Source organism: Corvus moneduloides, chromosome 9 (assembly GCF_009650955.1).
Source record: "Corvus moneduloides isolate bCorMon1 chromosome 9, bCorMon1.pri, whole genome shotgun sequence".
In the NCBI taxonomy this organism is placed as follows: Eukaryota; Metazoa; Chordata; class Aves; order Passeriformes; family Corvidae; genus Corvus; species Corvus moneduloides.
The window spans coordinates 32,544,592-32,559,931 of record NC_045484.1 but is presented as its reverse complement, the minus strand read 5'-3'; the positions used below and the strand labels follow the sequence as shown (position 1 = coordinate 32,559,931).

General features: G+C 39.9%; 1 protein-coding gene across 1 annotated transcript in view; it reads left to right on the top strand.

Moving 5' to 3' along the window:
- Positions 1–5,639, top strand: part of SLC44A5 (solute carrier family 44 member 5) — a 71,408-nt gene extending 65,769 nt beyond the window's left edge. The window contains 1 exon segment of the mRNA XM_032117206.1: positions 658–5,639. Coding sequence (XP_031973097.1) covers positions 658–750 — 93 coding nt within the window. The 3' untranslated portion in view covers positions 751–5,639.
- Positions 5,640–15,340: the final 9,701 nt, after the last annotated feature.

Here is a 15,340-nt window from a genome sequence, read left to right as displayed (position 1 = left end):
CCTATTGGTGTTGTAATTGTTCACTGGTCTGTCACTGCTGCGTTGTGGCACCAACTGGGCTGAACCCTGACTAGTGATTTAGTCATGACCTTCTGTAGGAAAAAAAAGTAATGTTCTGCCTGTTTTAAATTTAATATTCTATTTCTGCTTCCCGTGCTTCCATTCCAGTAATGAACAGTATATCAGATAGAATTATTATTCATTCATGGCAACAGGTTTTCAAATGAACTTTATCTTAGTGGTGAAAAATGGTCCAGTTTTAGAAAGTGCTAAAATCCATGGCTGTCTTTCTGACACATTTTCTAGCAAGAGGTTTCCAAAATGCCAGGGTTCAGTGGAGGAATGAGAGTTTCTGAAAATTTCCACCTATGCTGCCAAACTAAAGATTTGAAGAATAAAAAGGATATATTGCTATCATTTAAAAATGGCAAGATGTTTGTGTCTCTGCATCATGTAAAACCTCTTGTGATTTGAGAAAATTGAGAAACTTTCTAATGGTCCTTCATCAACTTAATAATACAGCTAAATTACCTTGAGTTTTTTTTAATGTTGGGTCTTTTGCTCTCTCCTTTTTTTCAATTCTGTTTGTCTCCATGTGTGTGGTTGTATTGCTGTTTTCCTTTTTGACTGCTTTTGCTGTTGTAAATTCAGGTGAAGACCTAGAAAGAACATGATGGATCTACAGCAAAACCCTACTTCATGTCAGCTAGTCTCCACCGAATTCTAGGGAAGAAGAAAACTAAGCCCTAAGAAGGCAGTGGGATAACAAACGCTAAACTCAACATCAAAAAGTGTCACTTTTAAGGCAAAACGTGTATATACAGTAGGCAAAAGTAAAAACTGTAAACGATGCTTCTGGTTAATGGGTGATCTCTTTTTTCCTTTTGCTTATTTAAAAAAAAAAAAGAGCAAACACTGGTAACATTTAAACTAGTTTAAATGCTTTAAACTAACAGCTGTGAAAACAAGGCCACATTTTAGTTTATAGAGTGCCTATGAAAAGGAAAATGTAAATTTGAAACTTTTATAAGTATATAATGATGTTTTAATAACTTTTGTAATACAACTTGCTGCCTTAGATGACAGCAGTTTTGATAATGTTTCTTCTTATAAGTGTATATTTGTAAAAGAAATTCAGGCAATTTTTTGAAAGCACTATCGTATAACCTACTTAGCCATAAAAAAAAGATAGTTTGAGACTCTAATGAGGAGATGGTACTAAATTTGTAAATATGGTGCTACGATTGTATTTTTTTGTACAAGCTGCTTCACAGCTATTTAAACTGTGATTATACATGCATTAATGATTCCCTACACTGAAAAATGTAGTGATATTTTAATCACATCTGCAACTGCATCTTTTAAGACGTAATGGTACCCTGCAGGTCCCAAAGAAGGTAGTCAGAAAAGACTTTTGTTGATACTGCTGAAAGTGAAGTTTTCTGGGAGTTGTGCTTAAAAGATGATACAACTGAGAGAAGGTCCCACTGCAGTTGAAGTGATTTGTGGTTCACACAAATGAGGTTTCATCTGGTACAAGATGGTGAATGTATAATTTTTAGCTGATGTCTAAGAGAGATGCACATGGGTTAATATCTCCCTATCTCTGACAAATATCTGATTGTGTTCTTTTACAAGGAAGTTGAGCTTCACTGAAAGGAAAACTAAATGCAGTCTTTTTTTTCATTGAAAGAAAGTCTTTGCTCTGTGTGTGTGCACAAGGAGTTCCATTGCCTCTGCCTAGCTTAGAAGGGCTCCTGCCAAGCCATTGGAATGACTGTGCAGTTGCAGAGGGCCAGGGCTGTGCTTCCTGCACGTCTCCATGCTCCCAGTGGCTCACACAGTAAGGTACTAGGACATTGAACTCAAGTCATCTCATTATACAGGATGAATTCTTCAACTACTGAGAGATGCTCCGAAAGATTTCGTTTGCTTTTTGATTGTTAAATTTGCCCAGTCATTAGTACAAAGTCATTAATACACCTGTTGGTAGAAAGCACATTAACATTAGATGTGGTTTATGACCCTCCCAGTAGTGGAACTGTCACTGTGGTTAACTAACAGCTCTGCTGATGGAAAAGGTCTTTACACTGGAGAGTTTCTCACGTCTGTTACTGCCAAGACTGAGCTAAAAAGATTTTAATTTATTAGTCTCCTGTGGGAGCCAAGGACCCAGCCATACTGAGGCCTGCCCCTAGTTTTCATGGATTCCAGTGTACTGAAGAAGTTACTCCAGTACTGTCCCCTTTCCAGGAGTGGCATGTGCCATACATTTGCCAGTTCTGTGACAGGAGTTCAGCACCTGGAAATATTTTTCTAACTCTAGGAGTCCATTGGTGTCACAAAAAGAAATGCAAATTCTTTTCCAGATGATTTGAAGGCAAGTTTCTGGGGAAAATTTACTGGCCATCCACATCCCAATGGGATTTTGCTCCCCAACTTACAGCTCTGGTTTGTGATGACTGTGATCACTGCAAAGGCAGTAACACTGTCCTTCATGCCATAGGTCTGGGGTCATGTTTATGCGCAAGTGACCACCATCCACACGCTTGCAGTCGTGGGCATGGTAAGATATTGAAATTCGGTGACCGGAGGTGCAGGTGGCAATGTGTCCTTGTAAGCTTTCTCTGTGGTCCAGTGGGTGCTGGAGCCCTTTTCCCTGAAGCAAAAATGAGGGGTTCAGTTTAGGACTCAAATAATGTAAAATAAAGGCATACGGTTTCAAATGTAACTACTGATTATAGGCACCTTTAGATTTTGGTAACCACTCCTGAGATACCCTAGAGTAAACTTGACTTTCAGAAAGGAATCCTACCTTCGGGGAAAAAGACTCCTGAGGGATGAAGTTTTTCATTATCATCCTCATTATCATCAGCAGCAGCAACAGCATTCCTTTCTCATTACATGCATGGCATGGAATACACAGCCCCGCCATGATTCTAATCTTTTCTGAGAATTAAGTCAGTAACTTTTGGGGCTATGTGTAACCATTTTGTGATTAAAGAAGCTGTTGGTCTCATTACAATCCATGTTCTAAAGCTTTTTTTTTTTTTTTTTTTTTTAATGGTACTGATTAATTTTCAGCTAAAGAAACTGCATTACATAATCTATATTTCTACTGGACTTGAGTGTCTTACTGGGAGCTCAACTGAAAAAGCATATTTCTGAATAGAGCTTGCTTTTTTATCATATGAATGTAACCACAGAGTTTACTTGGATTAAAACATAATAGAAATAGCATACAGTTATTTGATTAGAAAACTTTTGTAACAAGCCTATGCATTTACTAAAGGAATTTCTAAAAGTGAAAGTTTAAAATTGTATTATTATTTATATATGGTTAAAAAATATATATGTGTAAATTTGCTCCTCTTCCTGTTTTGTGAAAGTATTTAGAATGTAAGTGATCATCGTTTCTGAGAAGAAAATTTAAAAGCCATTTTCTTATGATATAATTATGAGAACTGTGAAAATACAAAGCAATATCATGTAGATTTTTGTAATCAATAAATCCAGTAAGTAAATAGCAATTATTTAATATTAAAATTGGCTTTCTAAAAATAAATTGCTAATAATTACTAAGTCAAAATTAATGCAAGTATTTACTTGGGAAAGATTCACCCAAGATGTTTCAAGACTATCTTCTTATAACAGTTCCTAATTAATCCTGGGGGCCAGAGTCTGCAGATGTGTGCCGCAGAGGAGGTACTAGTATTGACATTTATGGATTTGGACATTTGCTTTGTTGCTTGGTTTAGTATAAAATTCAAAATTCCATTTCTTACTTTAGAGTGGAACACGGTAAATACATTATGTGCTTTGCTGCTGAGCCCCCCGGGGCTGATGACACAGTGCCCACCGTGCCACCCACTGGTGCTGGTCCTGTGCTTGCAGTGCTGGATGGAGGGGATGGAGAACTCGGAACTAGCAGGCTCCCGAACTGCCGAGGGCCATGCCAGGGTCGGGGTCGCGAGTCAGGGTCATGCCAGGCACCTTCTCCCTGGGAGGAGCTTTGGAAGAGCAGGTGGCTTTGAAGAAAGACCCTTTTACATGAGTGGAAAAAAAGAACATTCTCAGGATCACAAACAAACAGAATGTGGAAACCAAGACAGTAGAAAACATCTGCTATCACATCCATGTAATCGCGTTTGTTTAGTTCAGTTTGGATTAATTAATATGCTCTCCCTAGAGCATATTACTGGATGTCTTTCATTTACATGTTTTATACCAAAGTTCTAATGTCAAGCCTTCACATTTTGTAAAAAAACAACAACAAACAAAAAAACCCCACGGAAACAAAACACAGAACCAAGAAGATGGGATCATTTCTTCTGCTGAGGGTTTTTTTTTCCAAACAGTATTCAGCAGATGATTCTTGGGTGATCCAAGGATGCTGAATATTCTTTTAAATGTTAGTATTTAATGAAATATTTTACTATTGCATGTTCTGCTGTAGAACGGGAAAAATATTGTGGTGGATGCAATGTCAGGCTGATTCTAGAATAGTCAGTAAGTGTTCTTCCACAAGTGGGCTGTCAGAGAAGTGATTATGAAGAATAAACTGACTGTTTTTTAATAACACAGAATGTCTCCCTTTGACCAGTTGCTCAGCCTGGACAGCTGTGTCCTTGAAGACAAAGTGCCTTACTGGCTGTTACTTTACCTGGCTTATATTTTGAAGTTCATTTATACCATGTAGACTGCAAAACAGAAAAGGCTAGAGAGGAAAACCAACACTTTATTTCAAATTAACTAACAAAAACTGAACTGTGGTAAGGATATCAGGTGTGTTTGGGCTGTGTGATGCAGCACCCATCATTTCCCGGTTGCTGTTGTCAAATTATGAAAGTTGATGGTGTGGTCCGGGAGAAAACATGACAATAGTGTTGCAAATGAATGAAAACAATGCAAGACTGTTCCATTTTTATACAGTAGATTTTTAAAATAGCTTTAATTTGTGCTATAGTGGACTTCTGAGTAGGGCCTATTCTGCTTTCTGTTACAATGATCATGCGTGTTGTACCTATGTGACTGTGAGTAGAACTGGGCTCTTGCTACTTACAACAGAAGGAATTAAGCTAACAGTTATAATATATTACTGTAATGCATCTATTTGCGTGTTTATAAGCATAAAGTTCCTTCTTCATTTCAAGACTGATAATTTCCTATTCTGGAAGCATTTTATAAATTGTTCTAAATTTTTAAACTTTTGATACTGGTAATGATTTTTGGGGTAATACGTAATTTGTACTACGCTGTAAACAATTAGAAAATAAGTGTTTCTTCATGTTCAAGTAATACTAGTGCTACTATTAAAATTGTCTGTTATTCTATGCTACAAAATGTCCACATGCATTTGTCCCAAATAATGAGTTTTAAAACCATAAAAATGGCTCTTTGAGGTTTAAGAAATGAAAGGTAGGTTACTGTTTCATTAATATGATTCTTAAGACTATACTGTTTTGCCAAAACTGAATTAACGCGAGCACGATGATTTGAGCTCTAAACCCTGTTGCTTCTGCTATGCAGAAATGGAAACCTATTGTTTAAATTTCTTTGATAACGGAAGTGCTTAATTTTGTTGTTACTTCACCGTTTTACAGTTCTTGGGGATTGTTCTAATAAAGATTTCGATATAAGCCGGAGTGCGTCTGCACCGCGCCGGGCTGAACGCGGGGCTGTGCGGGACGGGATCGGGGGCTCTGCCGAGCGCCGGCAGCGACGGAGCGGGGACGGGGCGGCTCCGGCTGCGCTGGGGGCGACGCGGGCGCGGTTTGGTGCCGGCGGGATGGAGGGCGAGGTTTGGTGCCGGCGAGCCACGGGGTGCGAGGATTAGTTTGGTGTTTGAGGGCGGGTGGGGCGACCGCTTGCCGCGTAGGAGCAGAGCAGAGGAGGCGCGGGGAGGGGCTGCTGCCACTGCTCCTGGTTGGAGGGGTATTCTGGGGTTTATTTATAAAGAATGGAGGATTGTTTGTTACATTTTTTCATTTCAATTTAAATTTTTTGAACCACGTAATAATAAACCATATTGGTTTTTGTCTGAACCTGAATTGAGATCTTATATAAAGCTAGGTGTATGGCTGAAATGATACCATGGAACTCAATAGAAATCTTTTTTGGAGTTTAGGATGCTCACAGTCATATTTTCCCCTGTCTTTGTGAGAAGTGAAGAAGCCTTTATCGTACACCGTGAATTGGCAGAGCATCACAGGCAGATGACCTGTGGCAGATGACTCCCCATCTGGCCAGGGGCCTGTTGCATACATTTTTCTGGAAGACAGGAAAGGAAAAAGGCCACCACCAAACCCCGTGCAAAAGCTTTCCCAGGATGGGGATGGATTTCAGCAGAGGTAGCAGTGGAGCAATTATTTGGAGTCGGGACAAAGGAAGAATTTGGACTCGAGGTTAAGGTATGCCTTGTAAGTCATTCCATATGTGGGGAGCCTTGTCTGAAGTTGCTTCTGGCATTCAGCATTCCCTGCAATGAGACCTTGAATTAGCAAAGCAAGTTTTTGAATTTGCAAAGGAAGCTGGTATGGCTCTGTGTTTGGGTTTCTGTGGCTGGATAGTGAAAAGATGCATACACAATCTCTGTACACATAGTTGCAGCATATATAATTTAAGGGAAAATGAATGTTTATGAGGCTTATACCATAAGATGCTTTTTTTTAGCAAGGGTTAAATTATATCAGTGTTGGTGGGGAGACCGGTTGGTTTGTGCTGTCCAGTCACTGGCTGTGAGTAGCAGTACTTGTTCAGCCTAGGTCTGTCCCACAAGGGGTGGTAGGCAGCTGCTGGAAAAGGGAACTTGAGACAAAATTGTGGGTTTGCTCCCTGTATGAGCTCTTCACCTAAGAGCTGGACTCGAGGATTCTTGAAGATCCCTTCCAACTCAGAGTATTCTGTGATTCTGTGAAAGCAAATGCATATGGAGAGGAGAATGACACAGCCTAGGAAGTTTAGGTGTGGACCAGTTCAGTCCAAACTAAACAATGAAAGGTGAACAAGCAAAAGCGATCTTCAGAGAAATATTGGTGTTCCCTGAGCCCAGGTTAGCAGGTAGACTGACTGAAACCATGCCACACAGGAAGAGGTAAATTACAGTTGCTTGGAAGAGAAAAAAGACACTGCTGTTCTATGGTAAATCTCCATGAAAGCAGATTTACTTTTGTTTCCCTTTTATTTGCTTTGGGTTTTTTTCTTTTTAACATTTAATCAGATGGAAAATTGGCAAACAAAACCTGCATGCTTTTTGTTCTGTAAAGCATTGCTGTAAAACTCAATTTTGACCATGCCAGGACCATGCCAGAAAGTAACAATAACAGTAAAGCATTGTGTATGTTAAAGAACACTGTTTGAATTCAAGTGATCATGTACAGCCTTGCAGAATCTAACATAGACATAGACACTGGAAGGTACAATTGTAACATAAAATTTATTTTAAGGGGATTCCAGAGCACAGAGGACCTTTACTGTGTGTCTCATATGGACGTTGTTATTTTGATTAAAAACTGAATATTTTTATTTTTTAAACTAACATCAGTATCTCCTGTTAACACATGCAGTCTGTTGGAACTGACTGCAGCTATTAGTTATATTGTCTTCCTTGAGAAAATGTCAGGTTCACTAACAAAATTGCTTTCTTGCCTCTTTTAAAATTTGTTTTCAGACTGATGGGTTTTTTATCTCACATGGTTTTCTTGCTATTCACATTACATTTAAATCTAATGTTGGCTGCATGCCAAAGAAACTTTACTCCACATCCAGATTAATTCAAAGCCTACCTGGAGCTTTTTCTCATGTACCAGCAGTCTGATCTCCAGTCTTTTCTAGGGATCCTACTTTGGCACAGTTTGTTCTTTTTGGTTAGCCGAGAGGAATGTCATATGGTGCACGTCTGCCCAGCAGCCCTGGAACACAGACCAGTGACCCATGTCACTACTTGATGGAATGCAGCATGGCTACTCATTTTCAGTCGGTAGGCTTGTTTTGGGAAGCACCTATGTTCTGAGCACCTTGCTCATGGAGGTGCCCTCTCCAGCACTGGTGCCGGCTGCTCAGGGAGAGGGGAAAAGAGGCTGCCTCTGCTCTGGCACCATGACTTGCCGTTGTGCTGCAGTTACTCTGGGCCACAGTAACAGAGCAGCAGTGGTGTGGTCTGACTGAAATTTCTGCTAAAGAAGGAAGTGGTAACCTAACTGACTACAGTCAAACAGACCCTGGTCATAAATATGGGATGAAAATATTTCTGTTTTTATCTCAGCTAGTGTCTGATGTGTACCACCTGTACACATCTTTGTGGTTTGACTTTGCAGATAAATGTTGCTTTTGGTGCATTTTCTGCAAAAACCTGGCATGCTCCTTTGCAAATCCACACATCTACAGATGGCTTGGAGAAGGAAAGGATTGTTTTATACAGAGCTTCATAATGTAGTTTCTGGTTGCCATCATTTTCAACACATCTGACCAACTCAATTTCCTGTCTTGAGTCAACTTTCATTTCATTAAGTCCCAGGTTCGCATTTCTGTTGGTTTGGCTGGGCTCTGCAGGCAATCTGTTTTAATTTTAGAGCCTGAAAGAGGCTGAGTTTGGAGAAGAATCAGAGTCCTCCCAGGAGAAGGGTCTGTACTTATTTCACTCCAAATGATAATGTCAAAAGGGTTTTTAGTTTTTATTTTACTTTTTGTTTGTTTTAATTTATGAAGTTCCACTTGCTTACAGAAATACTGACAACTTGAACAGTGTCATATTGGTATGTTTATACTCACAAGTGGGTTGCTTTTTAAGAACATTAACAATGGTCCAAAACAGATTAACAAATCATAGTGTAACAGTCAGCTGTAGTGGTTCTGGGTCACCAGAGCTTAAAAAAAATTGTTGTTAAACTCTTTTTGAGTTTAATATTAGTGGCTCTTGTATGGTAGTGGCAACTCTTTTGAATGTATCGGTGGGGTGTGTCTGAGCATCCCAGCCCACTACCCAATCAGCTGTACAAATTCCTGCACAAATTCCTGCAGAGACACTGAAGATCAAAGTGCACATTGAAAAGTAACATTTTTATGCATTTAACGATGCATAACATAGATACACACTTCTTTGATCTTAAAATCATATTTTGGTTAAATGCCGGTATCCGTATTACAGGAATGCTAGTATTTCTGCTGATTATTTCTGAAAATAGTTTTTAAAAGTGGCTGCTAGTGATGTCTGTATTCAGCATGTTACAGCTTACATACTATTTAAATGGTATTTTTATGATTAACTTTCTTGGATGACCTGCTAACTTATATTAAACAAAACCCAAACACTTCCCTGTGTGATTTTTTTTTAATGGAGTAGCTATCCTACAAATGCAATGGCCTAATTTTAAAATAAAAAAATGTGTAACTTTTTTATATACTAGTATATATATATACTAGTATATATTGTGATGGCAGCTGTTATATCATTCAGGAAGGGGATTGGTTTCTGTTGCAGTATGGCAGAGTTTTTAAAAAAATCCAAACCAAACCAAAAGTGCTCATCGAAATAAACAAACAAGCCCATAAGACAGCAGTGATCAAAAGAGAGCTGATGCACTGTCATGAATGTGCCCAACAGGGAAAAGCTCTTTTTGAGAGGGATGGGGAAGAAGTCCAGGGAGAGCTGTGTAAAGAGAGGAATGCACAATTCGCAGGCAGAAAAGAAGCTGTGAGGTGTTTTCCTGAGAGTACTGTTGAATTGCTGTACCCTTATTTTTGTGGGGGAAAAAAAAATTAGCAGGAGTAGAAGAGAAAGGACGAGTGTTGTCACAGAGACAAATGATGGATGCAGAGCCAAACATTTGACTTTGGTTGCTCCACCTGTGCTGCTAATCCTGGTAAGGAATAAATACTGAAGCTCAAATGTCTTATATCACACTTCAGTTAGTCAGCTGTTTCAAATAAAAGAGTAAATGCTTACTTCGTTTTTTTTTTTTTTAACTGAAGGGATTCACAGCTATAAGTAACATGTGAAGTGAGTACACTTTAGAGCACAAACCAAATAAAGATAGAAAAAAACCCCCCCCCACATGCATACACGCATACATGCACATACACATATATATCATTAATATGTTTTTGAAGCATTTGTCTAAATAATAGACTGATCTGATATGATATATGCTCTGATTTTTTTTTACCCGGATAGATTTTACCTTGGTCAATACCTGTTTTCTAATGCATCCTTGTACAGTCCCCTCTGAGGATGTCGTTGTACCAAGAGAATATTTACATGCTGTATAGGTTTTGTCATCTTAATATTTGCATGAATAATTGCTCCCACATAAGAACATTGTATACTGACATAAAAGCAATCACCACGGGAGTGTAGCTGTGCTTGAGCAGGTAGCATGATATGAAGATGCAAAATCTTTGTCCTTGTTTTATTGGATGTTCCAAAACCAGGCTTCCAGAAGTTACCAAAACCTTCTGCACATTTTCATTAATACAAGATAAGAGATCAGGGATCAGGAAAAGGTTCATCTTTATAGCTCGGTGTTTAAATTAGAATTTGTGTGATTTTTTTTTTTTTTCTCTTGTAGTAGTAGTAGTATTTCCTTATTGGTTTGTTCTCTATTGAGCCATTTTATCAAAATTGACTCAGAAGTTTCTCTATAGTGATTTGTGTTTTTATTGCTTTCTTTGCTGGGTTCAAGCCTTTCGGAGTGGTAAACCAGAGCACTTACTGGCAAAACCTAGGTGAACTGGTCTAAGACTAGTGTGTAATAGTTCTAGGCTGAGCTTGTTTTTCCCATAGTCCTGATTCTCTCTCCTGAGAGACTTTGTTTTTCCCATAGTCCTGATTCTACTCCTGAAATAAGCAGTAATTCTCTCGGGCTGAAAGTATTTTTAATATTAATGGAATGTCTATGCATGTCCTCATCAAGTTGATTTATGTGTTTTGTAACAAGAAGAAAGAGCTCGATAGTGTGAAGGTATGGTATAGCACCAGCAGCCTGGTGAGAAGAAAGATTTTAGACTTCAGAAGACTTCTGTCACGTCACTTCTTTGATGACAGCAAGTCGGTGTGAAAGGAGTCAGCATTCCATCCATAGTCACTGTCATATTTTTCATTTCAGGGGAACATGTTTGGAAAATAGAGGGTATACTGCACAGACTTAAAGTTACTAGGAAAAAGTGTAGCTGCCAGATAATTTGTCTCTCGAATCCATGGTGGTTTTGATAGACAAAGAATGGGTCTTTGGTTCTAGGGTGATGTCCAGCATACAGCTGGATAAACACGTCATGCAATGGCTGAGCAGTTGGTTCATGGGTTGGGCACAAAGGTGGATATGGTGGAAGAGGTCACTCCATTCTCAGCCCTGTGCTCCTCAACATCTTCATTAATTACCTGGATGCAGGACTGGAAGGGATATTAAGCAAGTTTGCAGATGATTCAAAACTGGGAGGGGTTTTTGACTCCCTCGAAGGCAGAGAGGCCCTGCGGAGAGACCTTGACAAATTAGAGAGCTGGGCAATCATCAACCATATGAAGTCTGACAACGGAAAGTGCCAGATTCTGCACATGGAATGTAGGCATCCTGGATGTACGGAAACCAGATGCTGGAAAGCAGTGCCGTGGAAAGGGTCCTGGGAATCCTGGTTGACAGAAAGTTGAAGTACGAGTCAGCAGTGCCCTGGCAGCCAGGGGGGCCACCCATGTCCTGGGGTGCATCAGGCCCAGCATCGCCAGCCGGGTAAGGGAAGGGATTGTACCGCTCTGCTCTGCACCGGGCCGGCCTCACCTTGGGTATTGTGTGCAGTTTTGGTCACCACAATGTGAGGAGGATATTAAGCTCTTAGAGAGCATCCAAAGAAGGGCAACAAAGATGGTGAAGGGCCTTGAGGGGAAGCCATGTGAAGAGCCACTGAGATCACTTGTCCTGTTCAGGCTGGAGAAGAGGAGACTGAGGGGAGACTTCATTGCATCTACAACTTCCTTGTGAGGGGAAGAGGAGGGACAGACCCTGATCTCTTCTCTCTGGTGCCCAGTGCCAGGGCCTGAGGGAATGGCCTGAAGTTGTGTTAGGGGAGGTTTAGGTTGGATATTAGAAAAAGGTTCTTCCCAGAGGGTGGTTGGGCACTGGAATGGACTCCCCAGGGAAGTGGTGGCAGCACCAAGCCTGACAGAGTTCAAGAAGCATTTGGACAATACTCTTGGGCACATGATGTGACTCTTGGGGATGGTGCCATGCAGGGTTGGGTGTTGGACTCGATGATCCTTGAGGGTCCTTTCCAACTCAGCTTGTTCTGTGATTCTGTGACTAGCACCTTTATTACTTCACAGAAATTTGGAAGTTTATGAACAGGCTGGCCTTCCAACAAATATGAGCTCTCCTTGCTGTGTCCTTGGGGATGAGCAGGTGCTGCATTTCTGGATGATGGCCTTACACACAGAACCACACTTGTAACGTGCCTAGAAATGATACGGATATTTTTGTAGCATCTTTCACCAAAAATTAAGTCCTGATTTTATAAGCCTGATGTCAGAAAGACTGCTAACTGCCTCTTGTTAATCCTTCTCTAGTATCTTGGACTTCTGTGGTTTTGCAACAAGGCCCTTAAGGTTTAAGCAAAGTTTTAGGAGGTATATTCCATACTTTTCTCAAACAGTATAGATATATGTCTTCTTGAGCTCCCCTCTGAACTAGTAAACTATTGATACAGGAAAAAAAGCACATCCAAGTGAAGAGGAAAGGCAAGACCAGTTATTTCTAACTGATGTAAGAAACAGCAGAACAATGTGGAACTCCCTGTTGTATCCAGCAACATGATCAGGCTGTTTTTGCCTTACACTTTATCCTGTCTGTATAGAAGATGAAATCTCTTCTTCTTAGATACGCTAAGGTATAAGCTATGGAACAACAATACTAAAGAACATCTTCAGTCAGGGAAGCTTGCATTTTTAGCTCTGAAAATGCTAGGATTTGTATTCTATAAATTGAATTCTAAAATCATGGTATATTCTAGGTTACCATAATAATTTTCCAGCACTAAAAGGCCTGAGTGCTGCAGCACAGCAATGCAGTAAAAAATTATCTGCCTTTTAGCTTTATTATTACTTAGGAGAACATGTCAAGCTACCTGCTTTATCCAAGCTGCTCTGTTCTGCAGCAGCAGAGCAGTCAGAGCAGTGAGTGTCCCACAGCTGGTGAAGGTAGAGTTGTCAGAACTGTCAGCTCCTTTGGAGCTGTTTGTGACTGTGCAGCCTTGGTGTATAGGAGAACAAACCCTTGGTATTCCTGAAGGAACAGGGCAGGTTTGTCATAAACAGCAAGCATAGTAAAAATAACATGAGGTACATTTAGACAAAGATATTTAAAAAGCCAAATAAACTACAGAGGAACCCTTTTGCAAGAGACCTGTTGTCTGGAGGTTGAAGACAAAGGCTGTCATTCTGCATTTTTGCTGGCATCTGTCCAGGACTAGGGAAGAGTCACTAGTGCTGGACCACTGGTTACAGTAAAACCATGTCAGGTTGCATCAACAGACTCCTGCAGCTAGAAATATTGAAGCAGCTTGTGCCTTTTAGGTCAAAGTAGACTCCTCTGCTGCTAGCTGGTCAGAGAATAATAATAAGTTCAGGTACTCTGCTTAGAAGGGTCTCTTCTGACTGAAGGGCAGATTTGGAAACTTACTGAAAACAGAAACTGGGAAAAAAAGTGGGTCAAAACACTTTTCCACTGAGGCACACTCCAAAGAGGCAGTATGAGGGAGTTCAGAACTGGAATTCAAAAAGATTTTGAAAACTTTGAGAAATAGTAAAAAAGAAACAGGGTGAAACTCAGTATGGTAAAATAGAAATTGCTTATGTAAGTTGCAGTAATCTAATCAGAATGGTAAACAAGAGACAAGGTAACAGCTGGCCACAAGCAGAAGGTGGAGGGCAGCGCTAATAGAAGAAAATCAGTTGCCAGTCTAGAACCCATTACAACGAGCCATTTATATGCTCTAATCCTTCAGCTAAGCAGCAGTAAGAGCTCGGCTAAACCCAAGTGTCATGCTACAAGTTGGCAAAGAAAACAGCACAGAAACAATCAGACATTTAGAAAATACAAGTTGGTATGAAAAGCTCAATGAATCAGATTTGCTTGGGCAGCAGGAGAAGACTCTTTAATTTTTTTTTTTTTTTCTGAAGGAAGTGTCAGATTTCCTGGAGAATCTGTAAAAATTTCTGCTACTGAAGATGTTTTAGAGCAGATTAGACAAATATCTCCACCAGCAGAAACTATTTTGGTGTGCTTTGAGGTGAAAAGCAGATTAGGGAATACCTAAGTACTTTTCAGATTTATTTTCACATGAACACAAACCAGTGTTCCAGTGGATAGCTGGAATTTCAAAACATCTAAATTCCAATATTTTATTTAATTGCAGAGTTTGAAATCTTTCTGAAAGACCTTCAAAATATACCCTAGCAGTAGACCATTTTGTTACTCTGCAACCTAAAATACTACCAACTTCTAATAAGAAGATATCCCTTAGAGATTCTGGGAAGTTTGTACCAGGAGGATATTTTTCTTCCATATTTCTCCCTCCTCTTATCAGGTTAAGTATAATAAATTTTAAATTTTACTTTGCAGTTTACTTAGCCAACAGAAAGTAATACATGAAAATTGCCTTAGTTGGACAGGTTAGGGAAGGAAAGGGAAAAGGTGTGAAAGTCAGTAACCATCAGTTCCATTTTAGGTATCTTCATGTATGTCACATTGAAACTATTAGCAAGTCCTACCTTGTAGGCTAAATGCTTTGGGATCAGAGCAAATATATTGCAAATACAATGCTCTGTGAAAGCATTCACACAGCAAAGTTCTATGTTGCTCTCTGTTCAAGATGGGTTGTGTGAGATGTTAAGAGCAGATTATTTCATACATAAATTTAATACAAATTTGCAATTCTAAATTGAATCTGTGCCATCTAAAAGGTGTGGACTCAGCATACATATTCCTGCTATAGCTGCACTCTCCTTCTGCAAAGAGAGCCCATGAATTGCTCATCACGACATTATCTGAGCTACTCTTTTATACAGCAGGAGGCAGAGCAGATGGCTACAGGGCTGAAGAGCTCAGCAGTGAAGTCACAAATGAAGCCAGTGCACAACCAGGAGAGAAAGACAAACATTGAGGCTTGTCAAAAAAGCATTCAAAGTCAAGCTACAGCAGCAGCTTCAGTTGAGCCCAGCTGACTAAAACTATCCTCAGTTTTCCATAGGCTCTGTCAGCCCAACACACCAGCTGCAGACAGCTCTGGCATTGGCAAAGGAAGACTCAAAGCCCAGATTCTCTGCTGGAGTTTCCGGTTTTCAACTCTGCATTTTTTC